This window comes from Lepidochelys olivacea (assembly GCF_965140295.1).
Source record: "Lepidochelys olivacea isolate rLepOli2 genome assembly, chromosome: 1".
In the NCBI taxonomy this organism is placed as follows: Eukaryota; Metazoa; Chordata; order Testudines; family Cheloniidae; genus Lepidochelys; species Lepidochelys olivacea.
This window is the reverse complement of record NC_140411.1, coordinates 120,865,075-120,886,282: the sequence shown is the minus strand read 5'-3', so window position 1 is coordinate 120,886,282 and position 21,208 is coordinate 120,865,075. Positions and strand designations below refer to the sequence as shown.

At 40.9% G+C, this 21,208-nt stretch overlaps 1 protein-coding gene across 1 annotated transcript in view; it reads left to right on the top strand.

Moving 5' to 3' along the window:
* The first annotated feature begins 440 nt into the window (after positions 1-440).
* Positions 441-21,208, top strand: part of EIF5B (eukaryotic translation initiation factor 5B) — a 67,337-nt gene continuing 46,569 nt past the window's right edge. The window contains exons 1-6 of the mRNA XM_084646236.1: positions 441-621; positions 16,974-17,099; positions 17,179-17,263; positions 17,679-18,330; positions 18,829-19,040; positions 19,271-19,421. Coding sequence (XP_084502362.1) covers positions 587-621; positions 16,974-17,099; positions 17,179-17,263; positions 17,679-18,330; positions 18,829-19,040; positions 19,271-19,421 — 1,261 coding nt within the window. The 5' untranslated portion in view covers positions 441-586. The remainder of the gene's footprint in view (positions 622-16,973; positions 17,100-17,178; positions 17,264-17,678; positions 18,331-18,828; positions 19,041-19,270; positions 19,422-21,208) is intronic.

Sequence of the window (21,208 nt, the reverse complement as noted above, 5' to 3'; positions counted from 1 at the left end):
TCCGATGAAGTGGGTTTTAGCCCACAAAAGCTTATGCTCAGATAAATTTGTTAGTCTCTAAGGTGCCACAAATACTCCTGGTTCTTTTTGCTGATACAAACTAATATGACTACCACTCTGAAACCAGTGAATTAGAGCATCCCTTGTTTTCTGTTCTGTACAGCGCCCATCCCCATGCCCGAGGAGAGAGTGGGTGGGAAATTTCCTCCTCTGGCACTTGACAGCTGGGTGCAGTAAGGGCGCGAGCCTAGGGCTGGGCAGCAGGGGGCAGTAAAGGGGGCGAGTCTGGGGCTGGCCTGGCAGTGAGAGGGGAGGGTGTCGCCTGTTGCCGCTGTTCGCCCTCCAGCCAGAGGGGGCGCCGGCGCAGCAGTGAGCGCCTGGCTCAGCGCCGGCGGGTCCCTCCTGCGCCCTTGTCTCGCGCCCTCTCCGTAGGCCGCCGTCGCGCCGGGTCCCGGGGTGAAAGCGCGTGCGCACTGCGGCCTCTCACCATATGCACCCCGGTGCGTGTGGATGTGGCCGGCCGGACCCTGCTGAGGCGGACGCGGACGGAGGCGAGCGGTGACCAGGCGGCCCCGCCAGCGCCGCCATGGGCAAGAAGCAGAAGAACAAGAGCGAGGACAGGTAGCGGGCCAGGTCCTCCCCGGAGCGGGCTCGGGGCCGGGGAGTGACAGCGCGGGGCCCTCCCACCCTCAGGGTCCGGCTGCGGGGCCGGGGATACCCCCCCCCCTTTCCCGGCCCGCTGTTCGGGGGACCCCGGCTGCCGCGGGCGAGTCGCGGCAGCTCCGCGCTCCTCGGACACCAGCCCTCTCCCACCGCGGACGCGGTGTCTTGGCCTCCGTAGCTGGGGGGAGTAGCGGGGGCGACCGTCCCAGCACTGTGTAGCTGGCGCTGCCGCCCCCTGCTAGTTCCTTCCCGGGGCAGCTGGGCGTTGTGAGTAACTAGTGCTGGCGTGTCAGCCCAAACGCGTGTGGGTGTTGTCTTTTCCCCCCTGGTTTTATTCTGGGAGGGACGTCTGCCTCCCAAATCCATGAGCCTTGTCTGTAAGCGGAGCAGAGCACTGAAGCCAAATTGGAAATGAAAATCGGTGGAGAGATCAACACTCGTATGCTGCATCCCCAAAGCTTCACTAGTCATCTGGATATATTGGGATAAATATTTTTCAATATATGCTGTATCAGATCCCACAAACGCTTGGGATGTTTAGCTGAAATGTTACCTGCCTTGGAGTTTGTAGCACGGAGTGGGAAGAAATGTCTATAGGTGAAAGGCTCTTTGGGTTTATCAAAACTATTGAGGTGTTGAATATACTCCAGTAAAGTAGAAGTTATAAAGGTGGGAAAGGAGGATTTTTGTCACTTCAAAGTGCTTAAGTGGTTGGTGAAGAGATAATCATGTTAATTTTTTAATGATCTTTTCTCAACTGTAGTCCTATTTCTAAACATCTGTATTTTACGCTGTTAGCTAGAATGAATGGCTGGATGACATTGTGCAAGCACAGACTTCAACTGTGTTGAAAGTCACTTTTTGCTTCAATTTTAAACCTTAAAGATGTTCTAAATTATATTGCTGGTTCCATACAGAACACTTCCACATTTCATACATGTGACAGATGATTCCATGGTCACAAAATATTAGGGTCCTGAGGATCCTCTGACTGTCTGCCTTGTTCATGCCTTCTTGAATGCCGCATGCCAGTCAACATCTTTTTGGTGAAGGAATAGACTTCCATGAAAGCTGTTAAATTTACCAGAAAGATCACTGTTGTGTGCAGCACGCTTTATACCTTTCATCAAGAATAGGTATATTTCTTATACTCCTTAGCAAAACCAAGACCTCATTCTACTTTAATTGATCATAGGCCCTGCGTAATTAGTGCTGACAGGAGATAAACAAGTATTTTTTTCCATAGTACAAACCAAAAGGAAATAAAAATACATGAGCACGCATGTGTTTTTTTCATTTTGCTGTAGCTGATTCTTCAACATTCTCTTCTTTACTTGACCCCAAAATAGACATTGAGATACAGCCGTGTTATGTATCATATTCCTAGGTTCAGATGCCTTTGATGTATGATCTGTTTTTGAATGAAATCAGCTGTAAATTGCTAGTCATTTTAAAAAAAACTCTGAATTTTACTGGATTTCTTCCTCTACTTTTAAGCATTTATTAGTAAAAACGTATGCTGTATCCTAAATGCTATGAAGAATGTTAGTGATTTAAGGCTTTCTATCCTTGTCTCTAAAACAGTTTATAATCTGCCTTCTCCTTCTGGGTAGGGAGTTGGCTTTTAATGAAAATATTTATAGTTTAGCTGTTGCTCACCATGGAAGAGTGGGAAGCACCATATATGCTGCTTTGTAGTATCTCTTGTCAGCAGCCTGACTCACCAGCTGTGCTCAGCAAAAACATACTGGGGAGGCAGGCTGGGTAGGGGTATTGCGGGAATGGGAGTAAGATGGGGCTTTGAGATGGAATAGAGGTTGGTTGGGACTGTGGAGGCAGGGAAAGAAGTGGGGCTTGGTGCTACTGCTGTGACTTCTTAGTGCAGCAGATAGCAATACGTGTGTGTTAGGGGAGCATGCTGGTTAGTGCATCTCAGGAGCCGAATTCAGTGGGAGGAACAAGGCTAAGCCAGTAGGGAGGGAAGCTTGAGGAAGGCTCTGTGCGGGGTTGTTGCAGAAGAGGACAGCTATGTGAAGAATGGGAGCATTGAAACTCTGCAAGAAGACCTAGAAAGGATAGTAATATCAAAATTAAGTTATTCATGTGGATAACAATAATAGAATCATAGAAATGTAGGGCTGGAAGGGATCTTGAGATGTATTCAAGACCAGTCCACTGCACTGAGGCAGTACCAAGTAAATCTAGACCATCCCTGTCAGGTGTTTTGTCGAGGCAGCTCTTGAGAACCTTCAGTCATGGGCATTCCACAGTCTTCCTTGGAAGGCTATTCCAGTGTTTATCCTTTATCGTTGCAAGTTTTTCCTAATATCTAACCTAAATCTCCTTTGCTGTAGATTAAGCCCATTACTACTTGTCCTACCTTTAGAGAACAATTGATCATCATCCTCTTTAGAACGGCTCTTAACATGTTTGAAGAGGTCATCAGGTCCCCCATCAGTCCTCTTTTCTCAAGACTAAACATGTCCAGTTTTTTTAACCTTTCCATCTTGTATTGCTCTTCTCTGGATTCTCTCCAATTTGCCCACATCTCTCGTAAACATTCTTTTCAACACTGATTTTCTATATAGATTTACTTTCACCATATAACCAGTGAATACATCAAATTTCTCTGCATCACACTTATGCATAAATCTTAATTCTGAGCACCATACTTCCAGATACAAATAGCTGATTATAGGTATTTTTTCTGTGAATATGTCTATAGAGAATATATTTATCCAGTTTGCTTGGAGTTAAGATTGATGTAAAAGAACTTTGTATGCATTGTGATCAGTGGAGTTTTTCGGGTGAAGAGTGAGTGCGTTCAGATATGATATTTGGGTGTTAAGGCATGTGGAGGCTGCCTTAACTAGTGACTTCCTGAAGTTTTAGTGGTTGTGTTGTACTGATACTCTTTCAATAAGAGAACTCAATTTCTTTAAAAATGTAAATGTAAAAAATTTTCAGTCTCCTGCATGAGAGTGCAACAGAAATGCCTCGATGCAGAATTTAGTTCCCTGGTTGTAGGATACAGAGGGCCTTGGCTATGGGATAGAACTCTAGCAGCACAGGTGTGAACCTATTGTGCAGGATTTTCTTGCATGGAAAGTTTGAGTGGGGAGAGGGGTGGTTGTGGGAAAATATAGGGCTCTTGCCATTTTGCTTTGAATTCATACCACACGCTGTTGCTGCAGACTTCCATATAGGCATGTGGTATTATGTTACAAAACCGTTTCCCATCTTGGTTCTCATTCTCTCCCTCAGGTGTCCTGGGCCTTCCATATTTTCTATCTTTCTCCTTGTAAGTCTCTTTTTCTTATGTTCCTTCCTTCCTTACCAGTTCTTTTTACTTCCAAGTATTTAATCTTTGGCTGTATTTATTCTCACTCTTATTTTGGTACCCTTTGGCCTTGCAGTCTGTTGCATAGGCATACTCCTGTGATCATTCATGCATATTGCTTTAGAAGTCATAAGTGCCAAACGGATGATTCTGCAGCCAAGAATGAACACTAGATAAATTAAGAGTTATAGTACAACTAACATAGTTCTGTGTATTGCTTGGTTTTCTGCAAGTTAAATTGCTAGTGTCATGTACTAACTAGTTTTTCCTCTTGTGCTTCTTTTTTTGGTGTCAGTCTTTCTGATGCAGCAGAAAAAACCAGTGAGAAGTTTATAATAATTTGAAGCATACTATCACCTTTCCTTTTAGTTAGTAAGCTTTCTATGTTACCAATATATTTCCAACAACTGCCCCATCCACCTTTTCCCTGCAAAATAATACCCCAAGCAGAGCTTCTTATAACTGCAGCAGGGAGTAGAGCTGAAGGCTCCCTAAAGTCTGCTGAACACTTTGCTTTTGGAAATCTAATGTGGGAGGCGTTTTGATATTGGTGGTTCCTGCCAGTACAGAACTCTAAAGTAGAGATTAATTGTGCTATTAATAGGCTTTGTTCATAAGGGTTATTGACACAGTCTGAGGTGAACAGGGCTACCTTTGCTGTAAATGAATCATTTTTCTTTCCTAGTGTCATAAAAATTACCTTTTGTGGGTGGTTTGGTGGGTCCCTTTAAAGAAATAACAGTGCCATCTGTGGATTGGAAAGACTAGTGTCTGTGCCTGGCTACTATGATTGGTCTTCAGATATTTATACTAATAGCTGGATTGCTTTTATTTATAGAATAACTTAAGTAGTGGCGTTTCTCTTTCAGTTTAAATCTTATCTGTTTCTGTGTGTTACCTGGGGTGTACCGATGTGTAGAAAGAATAGTAAATATGGCAGGCGACCAGCTTGGCTTAACAGTGAAATCCTTGCTGATCTTGAACATAAAAAAGAAGCTTCCAAGAAGTGGAAGATTAGACAAATGACCAGGGAAGAGTAAAAAAAATATTGCTCGGACATGCAGGAGTGAAATCAGGAAGGCCAAATCACACCTGGAGTTGCAGCTAGCAAGAGATGTTAAGAGTAACAAGAAGGGTTTCGGTTTCTTCAGGTATGTTAGCAACAAGAAGCAAGTCAAGGAAAGTGTGGGCACCTTACTGAATGAGGGAGGCAACCTAGTGACAGAGGATGTGGAAAAAGCTAATGTACTCAATGCTTTTTTTTGCTTCTGTCTTCACAAACACGGTCAGCTCCCAGACTACTGCACTGGGCAGCACAGCATGGGGAGGAAGTGACCAGCCCTCTGTGGAGAAAGAGGTGGTTAGGGACTATTTAGAAAAGTTGGACGAACACAAGTCCATGGGGCCGGATGCGCTGCATCTGAGAGTGCTAAAGGAGTTGGCGGATGCGATTGCAGAGCCATTGGCCATTATCTTTGAAAACTCATGGCGATCCGGGGAAGTCTCAGATGACTGGAAAAAGGCTAATGTAGTGCCCATCTTTAAAAAAGGGAAGGAGGAAGATCCTGGGAACTACAGGCCAGTCAGCCTCACCTCAGTCCCTGGAAAAATCATGGAGCAGGTCCTCAAGGAATCAATTCTGAAGCACTTAGAGGAGAGGAAAGTGATTAGGAACAGTCAGCATGGATTCACCAAGGTCAAGTCATGCCTGACTAATCTAATTGCCTTCTATGACAAGATAACTGGCTCTGTGGATGAGGGGAAAGCGGTGGACGTGTTGTTCCTTGACTTTAGTAAAGCTTTTGACACGGTCTCCCACAGTATTCTTGCCAGCAAGTTAAAAGAAGTATGGGCTGGATGAATGGACTAGAAGGTGGATAGAAAGCTGGCTAGATTGTTGGGCTCAACGGGTAGTGATCAATGGCTCCATGTCTAGTTGGCAGCCGGTATCAAGTGGAGTGCCCCAAGGGTCGGTCCTCGGGCCGATTTTGTTCAATATCTTCATTAACGTTCTGGAGGATGGTATGGATTACACCCTGAGCAAGTTTGCAGATGACACTAAACTGGAAGGAGAGGTAGATAAATTGGAGGATTGGGCCAGAAGAAATCTGATGAGGTTCAACAAGGACAAGTACAGAGTCCTGCACTTAGGACGGAAGAACCCCATGCACCGCTACAGACTAGGGACCGAATGGCTCGGCAGCAGTTCTGCAGAAAAGGACCTAGGGGTTACAGTGGACGAGAATCTGGATATGAGTCAACAGTGTGCCCTTGTTGCCAAGAAGGCTAATGGCATTTTGGGATGTATAAGTAGGGGCATAGCAAGCAGATCGAGGGACGTGATCGTTCCCCTCCATTCAACACTGGTGAGGCCTCATCTGGAGTACTGTGTCCAATTGGGCCCCACACTAACATAAGGATGTGGAAAAATTGGAAAGAGTCCAGTGAAGGGCAACAAAAATGATTAGGGGTCTGGAACGCATGACTTATGAGGAGAGGCTGAGGGAACTGGGATTGTTTAGTCTGCAGAAGAGAAGAATGAGGGGGGATTTGATAGCTGCTTTCAACTACCTGTTGAAAGGTATGCTATAACTATATACATTTTAAGCAATTATATCACTTAATATTTTCAGATTCTTATTAAATAATTCTACACTTTAAGTGTCTTAGAAAATGGCGACTGTTGCTTATTTACTAATAATTTAACATTTTTGGTCATGATTTGTGCCCAGCTGCATTGAGATGGTAACTGGAATTTAATTAAACATACCAACCACCATTTAAAATGCATTTTTATTAAACAAAACAAGCCCTTAATATGTCATGTGACCTATTATGCTACGTTTCTAAATCTTAACCTGAAAAGTTAGATGTTTCCCCCCTATTCTTTATATAGAAAAGCTGCCTTTAACTCACAGTTTTTGATAGGGACTCATGGATTCAGCATATTTATTTAAATATTTTAAGATATTATCATTTTAAATAAACTCCATTTAAAAAAAAACACATTGGTTTATGTTCACCCTGCTTGCAACAAATGAAGCCTTATTGTTAACATTCCTAACATGCAGTCAGATGCTTTCGCAGCTCTGTCCACTGTAACTGTTAAAAGGAGAGTTTGCATTGTTGTAGCTTGGTATCTAGTTTTTCTGTCAGTTCTTTCATTTTTAACTTTGTCTGGCTAGAACTTTTGCACCATCATACTTTTAAATGTGATATGTGAAAGAGGGTTGGGGAGAGGGGAAGGCTTGTGCATCTTTGTCGTAGGATGTCTCACAGAAAGAGTTCCTGCTTTTAAAAAAAACAAGAAAACCCACAATGCTCGAATACAAGTTCTTAACTCATTTTTTTCATCAGGTTTTGCTTATATGATCCACAGACAATTAGGCGCTCTCTGAGCCTTAAACTGAAGGGATAGAAGTGTTGGTGTGGTAGCTAGACCTATTCTTCCAGCTGTTTGTCAAATGAGTCTGGGCACAAATGAAATATCTTTTTAAAGAGCTTGAACAAAATGTTCATCCTTTCTCAATCAGGTTTTACTTCCTAGTTAGTTGGTTGACAGGTTTTACTACTTCTGTCAACCATGGTTTTCCAGGATAAACTGAATGAAAAAGACCTGGATTTCTAATATGAGAAATAAGAAGGAAAAGACCACCTAGGCGATGTTTACATTCTGTGTGTGGGTATATAACAGCCAAATTTTTTCAGATTACATTTAATGTTGCAGGAAGGGGTTGCATTAGTGTTGAAAATAGCTTTCTTACTCTGGAAACAAAGTATTGCTTCCTTAGTGTTTCTAACCCTTGTCTATCTGAGTAGAAAGAGACTTGGACCAAGGACAACATCTGAATGTCTTGAATGGCATTCCAGAGCTAGCTAGTAAGTCCCATTTAGTCACATAACACAGGCATTTTCCCCTTAAAGCCCCACTTAAAGATGGTATGAAACAAGAAATTGATGTGCAATCTGCACACTCTAAAAAGTTTGATTAATTTCAAACTTCTTATGGGCAAAAGCTTTCATATGCTGTGCATCAGAAAATTAGTTATTCTATGGTTACCTCCTTGAGGAGATACCATCAACTTGAAATCTCGTCAGTTTTAAAGAGCTAAAAGTAGTCTCTGGTAATACATGCACTCCTGTCAATTTCAGTAGTCTTTCAATCAATTTACAGTTTTTAAATGCTTTTCTCTTTCCTGTTTTGGGTGTAAAGACCCCCACAAACAAACCAGGGACACTTACTATTCAGGAAAATGGTGAAGTCAAATGCATGAAGTACATTGTTTTTCCTCTTTCTGAGTATTCCTGGAAAACTTTCATTTGTAGTCATTGGGATATTAACAGTAAAATGGCAGGTCCAAAAAAATAGAAGTGACCTAAGTTGCTGGTGTCCCTTTAATTCACTTGGAGCAGTGCAGGTGTAACTGAAATTGACATATCATGAGAGTTGCTTCAGCAAAATTAATCTCATAAACACTTCCTTTTAGAAACATGAGCAGTGAGTGTATTATGTTGTAGTGATGCAACTTTCTTGTTCTGTTGGTTTATTGTACTCCTCTAGTTTTAAAAACTGGGAGGCTTTGTAAAGTTGCTGTCATTTTACACGGTGAGCCATTTTTTTTTTTTTAACTGGAAAGTCCTTTGAGCAAGAACTGTTCATTTTGGCTGCAGTCAAATGTATAGCTTGTTACCTGTAGCACCTTTAAAGCAGAAGGCACACCTCAGTGGTCATGTTTGTATTTTCCAGACTCTTGGTGAATGGCTGGTTGATGCAGAAAACACTTGTCATCTTGAACCTATGCGTCTTTGTTACCTTGTAAGCCTTTGCTTCAGTTTCAGTGGATGATAGATCATGTTTCCTGTTGACTCTGCTTATCGATGTAGAAATTGGAATTGTATCCCTGTCTTGGGATGCTGGATTTGAAAAAGTACATTACTCTGGTGTATTTCCATTAATTAAGTTGCTCAGTTCATGCATGGCTGAATAGCTTTTTCTTTTTTCTGTTTAATTTAATACTTGCTGACTCAGGGAACAAATCTGTCCAAGATGTTTGTTACATAATCTGAGTTTCAGTCTTCAGGTTTAGGAATCATAATTAATTGCACTGTTAAACAATAATAAAATACCATTTATTTAAATATTTTTAGATGTTTTCTACATTTTCAAATATATTGATTTTAATTGCAACACAGAACACAGTGTACTGTGCTCACTTTATATTTTTATTACAAATGTGCTATAAAAAACAAGATGAAGTGAGCTGTAGCTCACGAAAGCTTATGCTCAAATAAATTTGTTAGTCTCCAAGGTGCCACAAGTCCTCCTTTTCTTTAAGAGAATATTTTACAATTCACCTCATACAAGTACTGTAATACAATCTCCTTATCATGAAAGTTGAACTTACAAATATAGAATTATGTACAAAAAAATTGTTTTGTTTTTGAATGCAATGTAAAACTTTAGAGCCTACAAAACAGAGAAGGGTACATACAATTCTCTCCCAAGAAGTTCAGTCACAAATGTAATGTATTATTTTTTTTAATGAGAAGTCATCAGCATGGAAGCATGTCCTCTGGAATGGTGGTTGGAGCATGAAGGGACATATGAATCTTTAACGCATCTGGCACATAAATATCTGGCGACGCTGGCTACAACAGTGCCATGAGAACACCTGTTCTCACTATCAGGTGACATTGTAAACAAGAAGCAGGCAGCGTTATCTCCTGGAAAAAGTAAACAAGTGTGTGTTCTAGCGATTGGCTGAACAAGAAGTGGGACTGAGTGGACTTGTAGGCTCTGAAGTTTTACTTTGTTTTGTTTTTGAGTGCAGTTACATTAAAAACCCCTATATTTGTTAGTTGCACTTTCATGATAAAGAGATTGCATTTCGGTATTGTATGAGGTGAATTGAAAAATAGTTTTTTGTCATTTTTACAGTGCAAATGTTTGTAATAATATAAAATGAACACTGTACACTTTGTATTCTGTGTTGCAATTGAAATAAATATATTTGAAAATGTAGAATAACATCCAAAAATATTTAATTTCAGTTGGTTTAAAAAGAGAGATATGAGTGTGAAATTATTTCACAACATTTTGGGCTAGGAAAACATGTTTTGCTTTTTACCTTGTCACTTTTGATTTATAAGTGTACATCTTGTTTTAAAAATGGCTTAAACTTTGCTTTTCCTAGTGGAATTCTATACCTACCAACCTCTGCAGAATCCTAGACTTCTATTTAAAAAACAAAACAACCTCCTTCCCCCTAACTTTCTAGCTTTTACAAAGATACGCCCTTCCAAACATCAACAAAGTGTAACACTGCTGCAGTGCTGTCATTGTGTGTCTGCAGCCAAAATATTACATAGAATCTTATTGAAAAAAGATTGAGATAAATATGCTTGAACATCATTTATGGATTTCATGAATCTGAATTGTGATGAACTATGGTTTCTTAATGACTTTAACATGGAACTTCAAGATTCCAGTTGTTGCAAGATGTTGCATCAGAAAAGGAATTCTCATAAAGTATGTGTTTTTTTTGTTTTGTGGAACTAAGTCCATACCAATACTTAATTTTTAAACCAATTTATCTCCTGCCCTCCCTAACAAGACAAGCCGCTGGGATAGGTTTCCTCAGGTCACATGCTTATCACTAGGGATTTTCCTCTTTTCTGACTCAATAGCTTGCAACTGCTTGGAGTCTTATAAGTAGAAGAACTATTGGATAGCTCTTCTGTAGCTGGTTGAGCAGAGATAGGTGCTGTATCTTTACTTACTTTTCAACTTGAAATACTTTCCAGACTGGTGAGTAATGCTTTGATTCCTGTATGCAAGGTTTTGGGGAAATTAATAAACACATTACACTTACATAATTTTGGAACATTTTGTGTTGCAGTTTCTATTTTAATACATTATACTAAGTGGGAGTTTGGAGCAGGAAGCCTTTGAGAATTATATCACTTAGCTTTTTGAAGCTAACTGGACTAACAATTTGCTATTTTTATTTCAGAGTGTACTAACTATAAACAAAAATGATTTTCTAACTAAGATATAACATTAAATCTTTGCAAGCTGATTGTGAGGTAATAGTAGCTGCTTCATAGTTTAGTTTGTGTAACTGAGTTTTTTATTTTTTCCTTTGTATCTGAGTTTTGCCCTGGCAAAAAAAAATCCATTTGCCTGAATCCAGTAAATACTTTAAAAAGTGGTAGGTTATGTCTGTAGTGTATAGAAGTAAAGGTTAGGTGTCCAGACTATAAGTTAACACTTTAAATAATATCAGGATTGGGGAATGAGAGAACTCTGGTTCATTCTCAGCACCAAAACCAGAGCTGGGAATTAGAAGAAGCCAGCGGGGAAAGAGGTTCCATTGCTAAGTTTCCTGTGCAGAGCCTGGGTGGGGGAGAAGTAAATGTTCCCTGTTCTTTTGTGTACCAGCAAAACTCCTCTTTCTGTCCCCACATCTGTGCTTCTGCACCCGTGCACTCCCCAAATCAGGTACGAAGTGAGGCCTAGTTCAGAGGACCTAAGGAAGTTGGGGAATGTTTGTGTGTGATAGCTCTGAGGCTTTACTCTCCTTTATTTTCTTTGAACTTCCTGAGATCTGGAGGAACAGTAAGTCCTCTGTGAGCCTCTTAAAGCTTACTGTCTTCTGGGCAGCCCATCATGTAAACTGTAGTTTGAATGGGGGCCCACCACCTACTATGAGTTTTAAGAGGATCGCTGGAGGCTAATCCTATGAGCCTTAGGTTTCAGAGTAACAGCCATGTTAATCTGTATTCGCAAAAAGAAAAGGAGTACTTGTGGCACCTTAGAGACTAACCAATTTGTCTCTAAGGTGTCACAAGTACTCCTTTTCTTTCTATGAGCCTTAGGAGGTTTTAGAAACAAACAAGCTTACTGTTGTATATGAGACTGCAGAGTCCTCTAAGCTGTGTAGGAATTTGGGTGATGGAGAGGAAGGAGGGGCCATAATATGTATTCAGAGGCTATAGGGTTTGAGGGGAGGGTCCAAGAGGCTCCCAAAATGTCTCCCAAGGCTTGTTGTGGTGGCTGGAATTGATGGGCTTTGATGCTCCTAGGGCTTATAAATGGAGGCCCACAGGGGGGTTGGAGACCCATGAGACTGGCAGGGGGTGCAGTCTGGGGGCTGTCTAATAAAGTTCAGTAGGAACTGATGTGCTTGCCCATGTACACCTCTTGTGCACCTCCTGAGGTCAGCAGTAGATAGATTCTCCTCCAGTGAACCTTAGGAGATGTATGGGATCGTCGGAAGCTGCCAGGAGAAAGGAGACTGTACCCCCTCAATCTTCTTCTTTCCCTGATCCAGTGTTAAATTTTTACTAAATCCTAAAGAAATTACCAAACACTTCAAAGTTGTGTATGTTTAAGGGTCGAAATTTTAACTGCTATGTTTTTGTAATCAATAAACTCCAAACAGACAACTGTTCAAAAGCCCAGAAGTTCAGATTTAATTAAAATTGTAAGTAATTCAAACACTTTAAAATATGGAAGTACATAAAGTATCCCATCTGCAGTAATGCTGGGCTTTATAGTTTCTCACTTCCCTTGGGTTTTTATGTATTGGTTTTTTTGGCTCAGAGACTAAGGAGTTCGAGAAGATTCCAGTCGTGGATGGCTTAAATTTTGAGCATTTGTGATACTTAGTGTATCAAAGAGTACATCATAGAGCACTGGTTTATAACTGAATTGATGTCTCCACTCTAGACATCATAGCTTTGCATCTGATGATGATCACAAGTTAGCACAGAGAAGTATATGGCCTAATCATGTAAAGACCTGAGGATCCTGTGTGGGGAACTGAGCATTCTCTGTTCCTTTCAGGATTAGGCCCTTTAATGAAGAGTGAGGAATTACCTCCTTCACTGAACAGTTTGCCTAAAGAAAGCGTGTGTGTGAGAGAGAATAAAGGTTGTGATGTTTTAATTTTAACATACTGTAATTTGTTTGAATTTAAGAGCAATGCTGATTTAAAATACGCATAATAGCGTCTATGCTAAGGGAGCAAACGTATTATCGCAGGAGTCTGTAGGACTATGTTCAGCATACTTTCTCAATTCCTTTTTAGTCTGAAAGCTACTGAATTTCCTAGAAGCTCACAACAATTTTGGCAAAGAAGGGAATCTTGAATAGTTAAGAGGTTAATTTTTTCCAAAACTGAATTTGTTTCTTAAGGTTGAGGTCTTTAATTTCCCTATGTGTAGCCCAGATCAACCTGAGCCTGAGAGAGAGCCAGAATTGACCAATGTACATTGCCAAAGAGCCACAGTAATATGTCAGCAGCCCCCACCCCCCCGCTACCAGCGCCTCCCACCCACTGGAAGCACTGTTGATCAGCACCTCCCTTTCCCTCCCCACATCTCCCGATCAGTTGTTTTGTTGCATGCTGGAGGCTCTGGGGGAGAGAGGAGACAGGAAGAGCGAGGGCACAGCAGGCTCAGGGGAGGGAGTAGGAAGGGGTGGGGCGGGGGCAGGGCCTGTGGCAGAGCCAGGGATTGAGCAGTGAGCACCTCCCGGCACATTGGAAAGTTGGCGCCTGTAGCTCCAGCGCCAGAGTCAGTACCTAAACAAGGAGCCGCATGTTAACTTCTGAAGAGCCGCACGTGGCTCCGGAGCCACAGGTTGGCCACCCCTGGTGTAGCCAAACTGTGAAGGCATAGTAAAGAGAAATTCATGGACCAGCACAGAAGTTCTAAATTTACAGATTGCAGTTCCCAAGAGGGTTGCGAGCAAATGTCTGGAGGGCCAGGCTCACTTCCCCTGTCAAAAATACCAAGTGAGAAACAATAGTCATTTCTTATTATGCCTCTTTAGACAACTGTCTCAAAGAATTCTGGGATGCGTCAACTGGTTGAGTGTGGGCTCATATGAAAGGAAAGATTGGGAGCCCTTTCTGTATTTTCTGTGCTCCCGCCTTTTACTCTCTGTCAGAAACGTTCTCTGTCAGACCTATTTCAATCAGCCAGCACTACTTCTGTTTCTCTGTATAAATTTAATACCACTGTGCCACTCTGTACCTCAGGTAGCACCCTGGGATCCCCATGTTCACCACTGTCATATAATTATGATAGTTTTGTACAAAGTATGCACTGTGAGGTATCATTTTGAAAGTCTTGATCGGTTCAACGTTAATATCCAGTTGGATATTATGTGCTATCGCTGTATGTCAAGGTATGAAGTTTTTGCAGTGTGTGTTGTTAAAATATGTAGTGAGGTTGGGAGACGCCCACAGTCAACCTTTCTGTCCAGCAAAGGACCAGCCAGATGTGCTGATGGCCCATTATAGGGAATCCACTCTCTCGACGGCCATCCCAGAAACTTCACAGTGAGAGTACGTATACAATGGAGACTTGAGCAATGGGGACTGCCTGATCCAGGAGCGTTAGAAGCTCCCTAAAAGTGTGTGTGTGTGTGTGGGGGGGGTCCAACAGGTGCCTGAACTGTAGCTCCGCCCTCACACCACCCCTTCTCTCTGGGTTCCTGCCCGTCATTACTTGTCCTAATGGCCAGCAAAAAGTGGGAGGGCCTTGGCTCCCCTGTTCCAACGCTACTTGCCTCATCCCCATGTCACAGCAAAAGATCTTTCCAGCAAGCTGGAAGAAAATATAAGACTGGAAGTGACATCATCACTTGGTCTCTCTTCTCCCCCTCCCCCTCCGCCCCAACTCAACACCTGGAGAAACATCTGGAAGACAAAGACTTTGAACAGGGGAAGGTGGTCCCAGGCTGGAAAAAGGGTCCTACCCTGTGTATTGAGGAACTATACTGTCTGTCAGGGTGAGACACTGCTTGATTCAAATCCTGTTTCGTTTGTAGAACTTGGGCTGCACATTTTATTTTCTTAAGTAACCAACATTGATCTCTACGCCTGCTACTTATAATCACTTAAAATCTATCTTTATATAGTTTTGTTCATTGTCTTAATGTCCTCATGATTTCTTAGAAAAGCCTGAAAACTTGGCTGAAACACCCGGTGGCAAACAAAAAGGACTCATACTGTATTTTTAAAATCTCATAATTTGATGGGTTTTAGTGTGTTTTTTTTTTTAAATGATTGAGCTTAGCAATAGTAATACTTGGCAATTATTAATTCAGACATTTGCTGCTGTCTTGGAAAATCTGAATTTCAAAGAAGTGCATATTCTTTTGTGATATTTCTTTAGATACAGAGTCAGACACTTTGTGGATCAGATTTCAGCAGTATTCATGAATCCATCAAATAGCAGGGAGACATTTCAGAATGTAATTGTGAGATAGTTGCATTTGGAACTGATATGTGAGGGAGATGTATGTGGTACTGATGGCAAATTCTGCCTCTTCAGGTAAAGATTCTGACGGCTAGAAGAGGCATGAGTAGCAGATTAGACATGAACTTGCAAAGTAATACACTGCCAAAAAGAGAAAATGGTAAGCTAAGGGAGTCTTGAGTTGAATACCCAAATGCTTCAGGTCATGGAGCAGGAAATTAAGGTAATAGTATTTCCTCTCTCTGAGGCTCTGGAGTAACTGCACATAGAACATTCATTTCTGGACGTGATACTTTTTAGAAAGGTCTCCCTCAAACTTGTCAATAGAAGAAATGAACAAAAATAATTATTGTGGCTGGAGGGGTGGAGTTTAAAGACCAGAAGAACTAAATTTGTATGGTTACAGAAAGGTACCCAGAATTTAGAGGAATTATTTAGAGTGGCACAAGAGGTAATGGGATTGAATTAGGAGGCAAGTTTAAGACCCATATCAAGAAAAAAATTCATGACTGTATGAATCGTTAGAGTGGGAATAATTCTCGAAGTGTTGGAAACCTCTTTGATTGGGACTCCCAAAATTAGGCTGAGCAAAACACTGTAGAATATGGTATAGGGAACTGCGTGGCACTGGCAGAAAGATGGGCTATATGATTTAAAGGGCCTTTTCTTCCTGTGACTTCTGATTTGAGTAAGGATGAACCTGTGGACATATCTTGAAGGAAAGCATGCTATGTCAGAAATTCTCAAACTGGGGGGCATCCAAGGGTTCATGGAATGTATTCTGGAGGGCATGAGAAGCTTTAGGAGGTTTTAAAAAAAGATTTTAAAGAACTTGCTGGGGGGCTGAAGAACTGCAGCGGCGGCTGCTGGCTGGATGCCCAGGTCTGTGTCTGAAGGCAGTGCTGCTGCTGGCAGAAGTGGAGAAGTAAGGGTGGCATGGTATAGTGTTGTCGCCCTTACTACTTCACTGATAGTAGCACTGCCTTCAGAGCTGGGGGACACAGAAGGGGGGCATGATCAAATAAGTTTGAGAACCGCTGACTTATGTTATGCTTTGGTGATGTAAATGCTAAAGGAGAAACTTTATCACTTGTATCTGCGTCCTACAAATTTTTTTTCCTTCATGGTAACTAGTGTCTATAGCTTTGGGTAGGCTTTCTTTTGAATTTGTTAGAAATTAGTTTTGGAATTTGGTTATTATACATAATTTTTACAGAGTTTGTTTCTTTAAAAAACTACGGTCATATGAACATGCATGATACAGATCCCCCCCACTCTTCTGTGATATTTTGTGTGTGTGTATACATATATCCTCAGGAGGGGAGAAGAGAATTGAAGTTACTATGGTTTGGGATTGCTAAACTCAATCTTCACATTTTGACAGTGCACAATGATACTGGTTGGGATGCAGTGACTTTGCATTGTAGCACAGGCCTGATATGTACATTTAGGGAAATTTTAGTTGACTTGTGGAACTGCATTACAAAACCGTTCCCATATCGTTTAATTTTAAGATGGATGGGAGCCTAAATGTCTTCTTTTAAATTTACTGTGAGATGAAAAATACATAAAATTTAAGCTTCATTCTGAAGTGTCTGTGGAAATTGTTAAATGTACTCATGTTGGTAACTTAAACTCCTTTAGGTAACTTCCTTTTTAATTTGAGCTTCTAGTAAAGCTATTTTATCTTTCTGTTTAGTGCCAAAGATGATATTGACCTTGATGCTCTTGCTGCTGAAATAGAGGGAGCAGGTGCTGCCAAGGAGCAGGAACCACAAAAATCTAAAGGCAAAAAGAAAAAAGAAAAGAAGAAACAAGAATTTGAGTAAATCATTTTGTCCCTTTCATTATTGTATTCAATTACAAATAAACACATACTTACGTGATTTTAACTTTTTCTTTAGTGAAGATGATATCCTAAAGGAGCTGGAAGAACTGTCTGTAGAGGTACAAGGAGGGAAGGTTGACAGAGAACCTGCTTCAGCAAAGGTGAAAGTTGAGGGGTTATTGACAAATAGCGTTTTGAAAAGGGCAGTTTTTGGGTACTCAAATCCTTTACTCGCAGATTACATAAGTTTTGGTGCTGCTGTATAGTAGGAAGACCTAAATGAAAATTGACTAATATTTAAAAGTAATGATTGCTTTTAACTACTCTTCTGCGTTAGAGGCAAACAATGATAACTTTTAGCTTAAACCACTTTTGCACCCAGATAAGCATTAGAAAAATGTGATGGAATAAGTAGAGCATTCTTTATTGTGGGCTGTCTTTAGTTACTTCAGGTATCCCTTCACTACTACTCAAACTCTATCCTCAATAAGAGGAGTCGTATATAATTGCCGAATTTTGCAGTTGAAAACATTTAATTTTCCATGAAAAAATTAAACATGTTTGTTTGATTACCAGCCAGAGAATGACGACCAAGAAATCGGCTTCTCAAAACAAGACAAAAAAAAGAGAGGGAAGAGTAAAAAAATCAGTTTTGACGATGATGACAGTGAAGAAATGGAGGGTAAGGATACAAAATCTAAAAAGACTCAGAAACCAAAAACTGAAACTCACTCTGGCAGCGATAACGATGATTGTGAGATATTGCTTAAAAAAGGCAAAGGAAGAACTGAAAAATCAAATAAAAAGCTGGACCTTTCAGAAGAGGATGAAGCTAACATTAAGAAAAGTAAAGAGAGTACACGAGCAGTGTCCTCTGCTGAGAGTGCTGATGAATCAGACGATTTCTCCCAATCTAAAAAGGGTCAAAAGAAAAATCAAAAGGGAAAGCCTGCTCCTAATGCTGAAAGTGGGGATGAGGAAGAGGAGCCTTCATTCAAAATAAAAACAGTGGCTCAGAAGAAGGCAGAAAAAAAAGAGCGTGAGAGAAAAAAACGTGAGGAGGAAAAAGCCAAACTGAAAAAACAGAAGGAAAAAGAAGAGTTGGAAGCTGGTAAAGAACAGGTAAAGCAGAAGGAGATTCCAAAGAGAGCTGAAGAGGCAGCTTCTCCTGAAGCTATTCCAGCTGCTGCAGCAGGGGAAAAGGGAGAGGCTCCCACCGCGGCAGAAGGTTGGTAATTTTAGGAGAGTAATATTTGATGCAATCAGACTCTTTTTTTCTCTTTAATAATTAGTGAGATAAACCAGTGATTGTGATTGCAGCGTTTTCCAAAGTCAATAATATTAAAGATATTTAATAGCTATATATATATTTTATTTTATTGTATGTGGTTCACCCATGGGCATTTTTCCTGGTCTGTACGTTGTCCAGGTATATGGAAAGCAAGTGCCACATGGTGAATTCTCACTGCGCTATATATTTATAGCTCTGTAGTGCAAACATAATTTTTCACTGCTTGATTCTTAGACATCTATTACATGAAGACTTCAGAGTCTTATCGCTATGATTTAAGAGTCAATTTTTTTCTTTTTCAGTATGAAATCAGAATCAGCAATGTTTCTCAGATCTGGAATTAAGCAAAACATAGTATTTTAAATACTAAACTATCTGGAGTCTTTTTAAATTGAATTTCTGACACCCCTGAATATCTGTCTTTTTCTTATATAGCTGATGATGAGGGGGACAAAAAGAAAAAAGACAAGAAGAAAAAGAAGGTTGAGAAAGAAGAGAAAGAGAAGAAAAAAGGTCCCAGTAAAGCTACAGTTAAAGCTATGCAAGAAGCCTTGGCTAGGATGAAAGAGGAGGAAGAAAGGGCAAAGAGAGAGGAGGAAGAGCGCTTAAAACGACTTGAGGAGCTAGAAGCTAAGCGTAAAGAGGAGGTACTGCATGTGTTCAGATGGGTGAGGGTTAGGGAAGTGGTGCACCCCCACTCAGTCTGTTGCAGGATTAGGCCCTTACTATATATACAGTGAAAACTCACTGAAAGTAGTGGAAGGTCCCCCTTCTTGTCAGCTATAAATTGTAATAAATCCTTGTAGTTTGATAACTAATTCCATAAATCACAAAAATGCATAGTGATATTTTTCTGTATCATTGTTTACTTTCATAGGAACGATTGGAACAAGAAAGAAAAGAAAGGAAGAAGCAAAAAGAGAAAGAGAGAAAAGAGCGTTTGAAAAAGGAGGGAAAGCTTTTAACTAAATCCCAGCGAGAAGCTAGAGCCAGAGCAGAGGCTACTCTTAAACTACTCCAAGCTCAAGGTAAGTAGTTTTGTAAAATCTAAGCTCTTTTTGTGCACTTACTGCTCAAGGAAAACTTTGCAGATTCTTTCTTCTGTTATCTAGTTGCTTCAAGCAGAATATACCCAAAAATGTCATGTGAAAATTAGTGTGTTTCTGTGGCCAAGGAAAGCAATATTTTTATTTCAGATTTATTAATAGTTAAAATTAAGATTCTGTCATGGGTATTTTTAGTAAAACTCAGCGACCGGTTGTGGAATTCATGGAAGCCCACAATCTTTCCCTGATTTACCAAAAATGCCCTGGGGTGGGGGTACCACAAACAGAGCACTGCCGAGGCTTGCAGCTTCTCCAGCTCCTCCATTGCTCCTGCAGCAGAGACCGACTACTGCTGCTTCAGCCCTGGGGTGGGGGTTGACCCAACCCTGGCTGCTGCTCCAGCTGGCCCGGGGCTGGCTGTGGGCCAGTTGTTTGGGTGGCCTCCCATCTCCGCTGGCTGCAGCAGGCAGTGTTCCTGGAAGAAGTCATGGAGGTCGCGGAAAGTCATGGAATCTGTGATCTCTGTGAGAGAATCATATCCTTAACAGTAGTTATCAGAGTAGCTCTGTGCTTATAGAGTTATTAAATATAACCATAAAACCTGAAGGGAAAATTGGCTAATATATTATATTTGCCACCTTAATCTATGTATCAGTTTCCACCAAAAATAAATGCCTATGAAGAATTACTACTTGGACATCCCAATCTCATAAGGCCAGAAAAATTAGATGAGTCTTGCAGTATGTATTGAAAGTAAGTAATTTTGGTTCCTGGCAGAGTAAAGTAGGAAGTGAATTCCAGAGGCGAGGTCTTGGGTCTCTTGCCTTTTAAATCTGGAAGAAACTAGCTTGAGTGCCTCCACTGAGCATAACTATGTGCTATCTTGGTGAAAGAGAGGTGCTCTCAAATAGTCAGGATCCAAACTGTTTAGGCACTCTGACAAAAGTTGTTGGAATTTTTTTAAATAAAAAAACCTCATTAAGGCCCATGGTTTCTGTACATTTACTGCTGTAGTTTATAACTAGCTTTCTCTGGAATCCTGCTGATTCATTGCAAAATTATACACCTCTGTGTAATCTTGTCAGATCTCAAACTTTGCAGGTCTTGGTGGTAATTGAGTGGAAGGTATTTAAGAGGAACCTAGGGTGTTGGAGCAAATACTTTTGGTATTTCAGTGGCAATCCTTCCCTCTTGCACTAGGTCAACTTTCTACTCTCATGCTAGAAAGTTATTTTAAAGCAAATGAGGGAGGAGTGCCACTGGAGGTCCCATCTTTCTGATGAGGTAGAAAATGAAGGCACTGATCTTCATTTTTTACTTGGCACACAATTATGTAACTTCAGAAGCACAATACTTTTACCAGCAGGCAAAATACTACCTATTTAGCCTTCTTTAAAAGCTTAAGAAAAGAGAGATGGCAGGTAAGAAGCCTAAAGACCCTAAAACAAGGTTTGCTGTCAGGCCACTTGGAAGTGAATTCCAGAATAGAGGATCCTTTACTGATGATACCTTATCGCTGCTAAATTTTAAATGTATATGTAAACCTCAGTCAAAAGTTTCAAACCCGGGTACCTAATGTTCAATGCCTAAGCATAAGTGGCCTGACCCCTTTTTTCCAGAGGTTGAGCCCCCACAAATGCCTCATGAAGATGCATGTTGTTGGCATTTTCTTGCAAATCAGGCCACTTAAGTGTCTGAATATGCACTTAGCCTAAGTTTGTGCAGTTATGGAAAACTTTGGTCTTTAATTTAAACCACATCTTATCTTT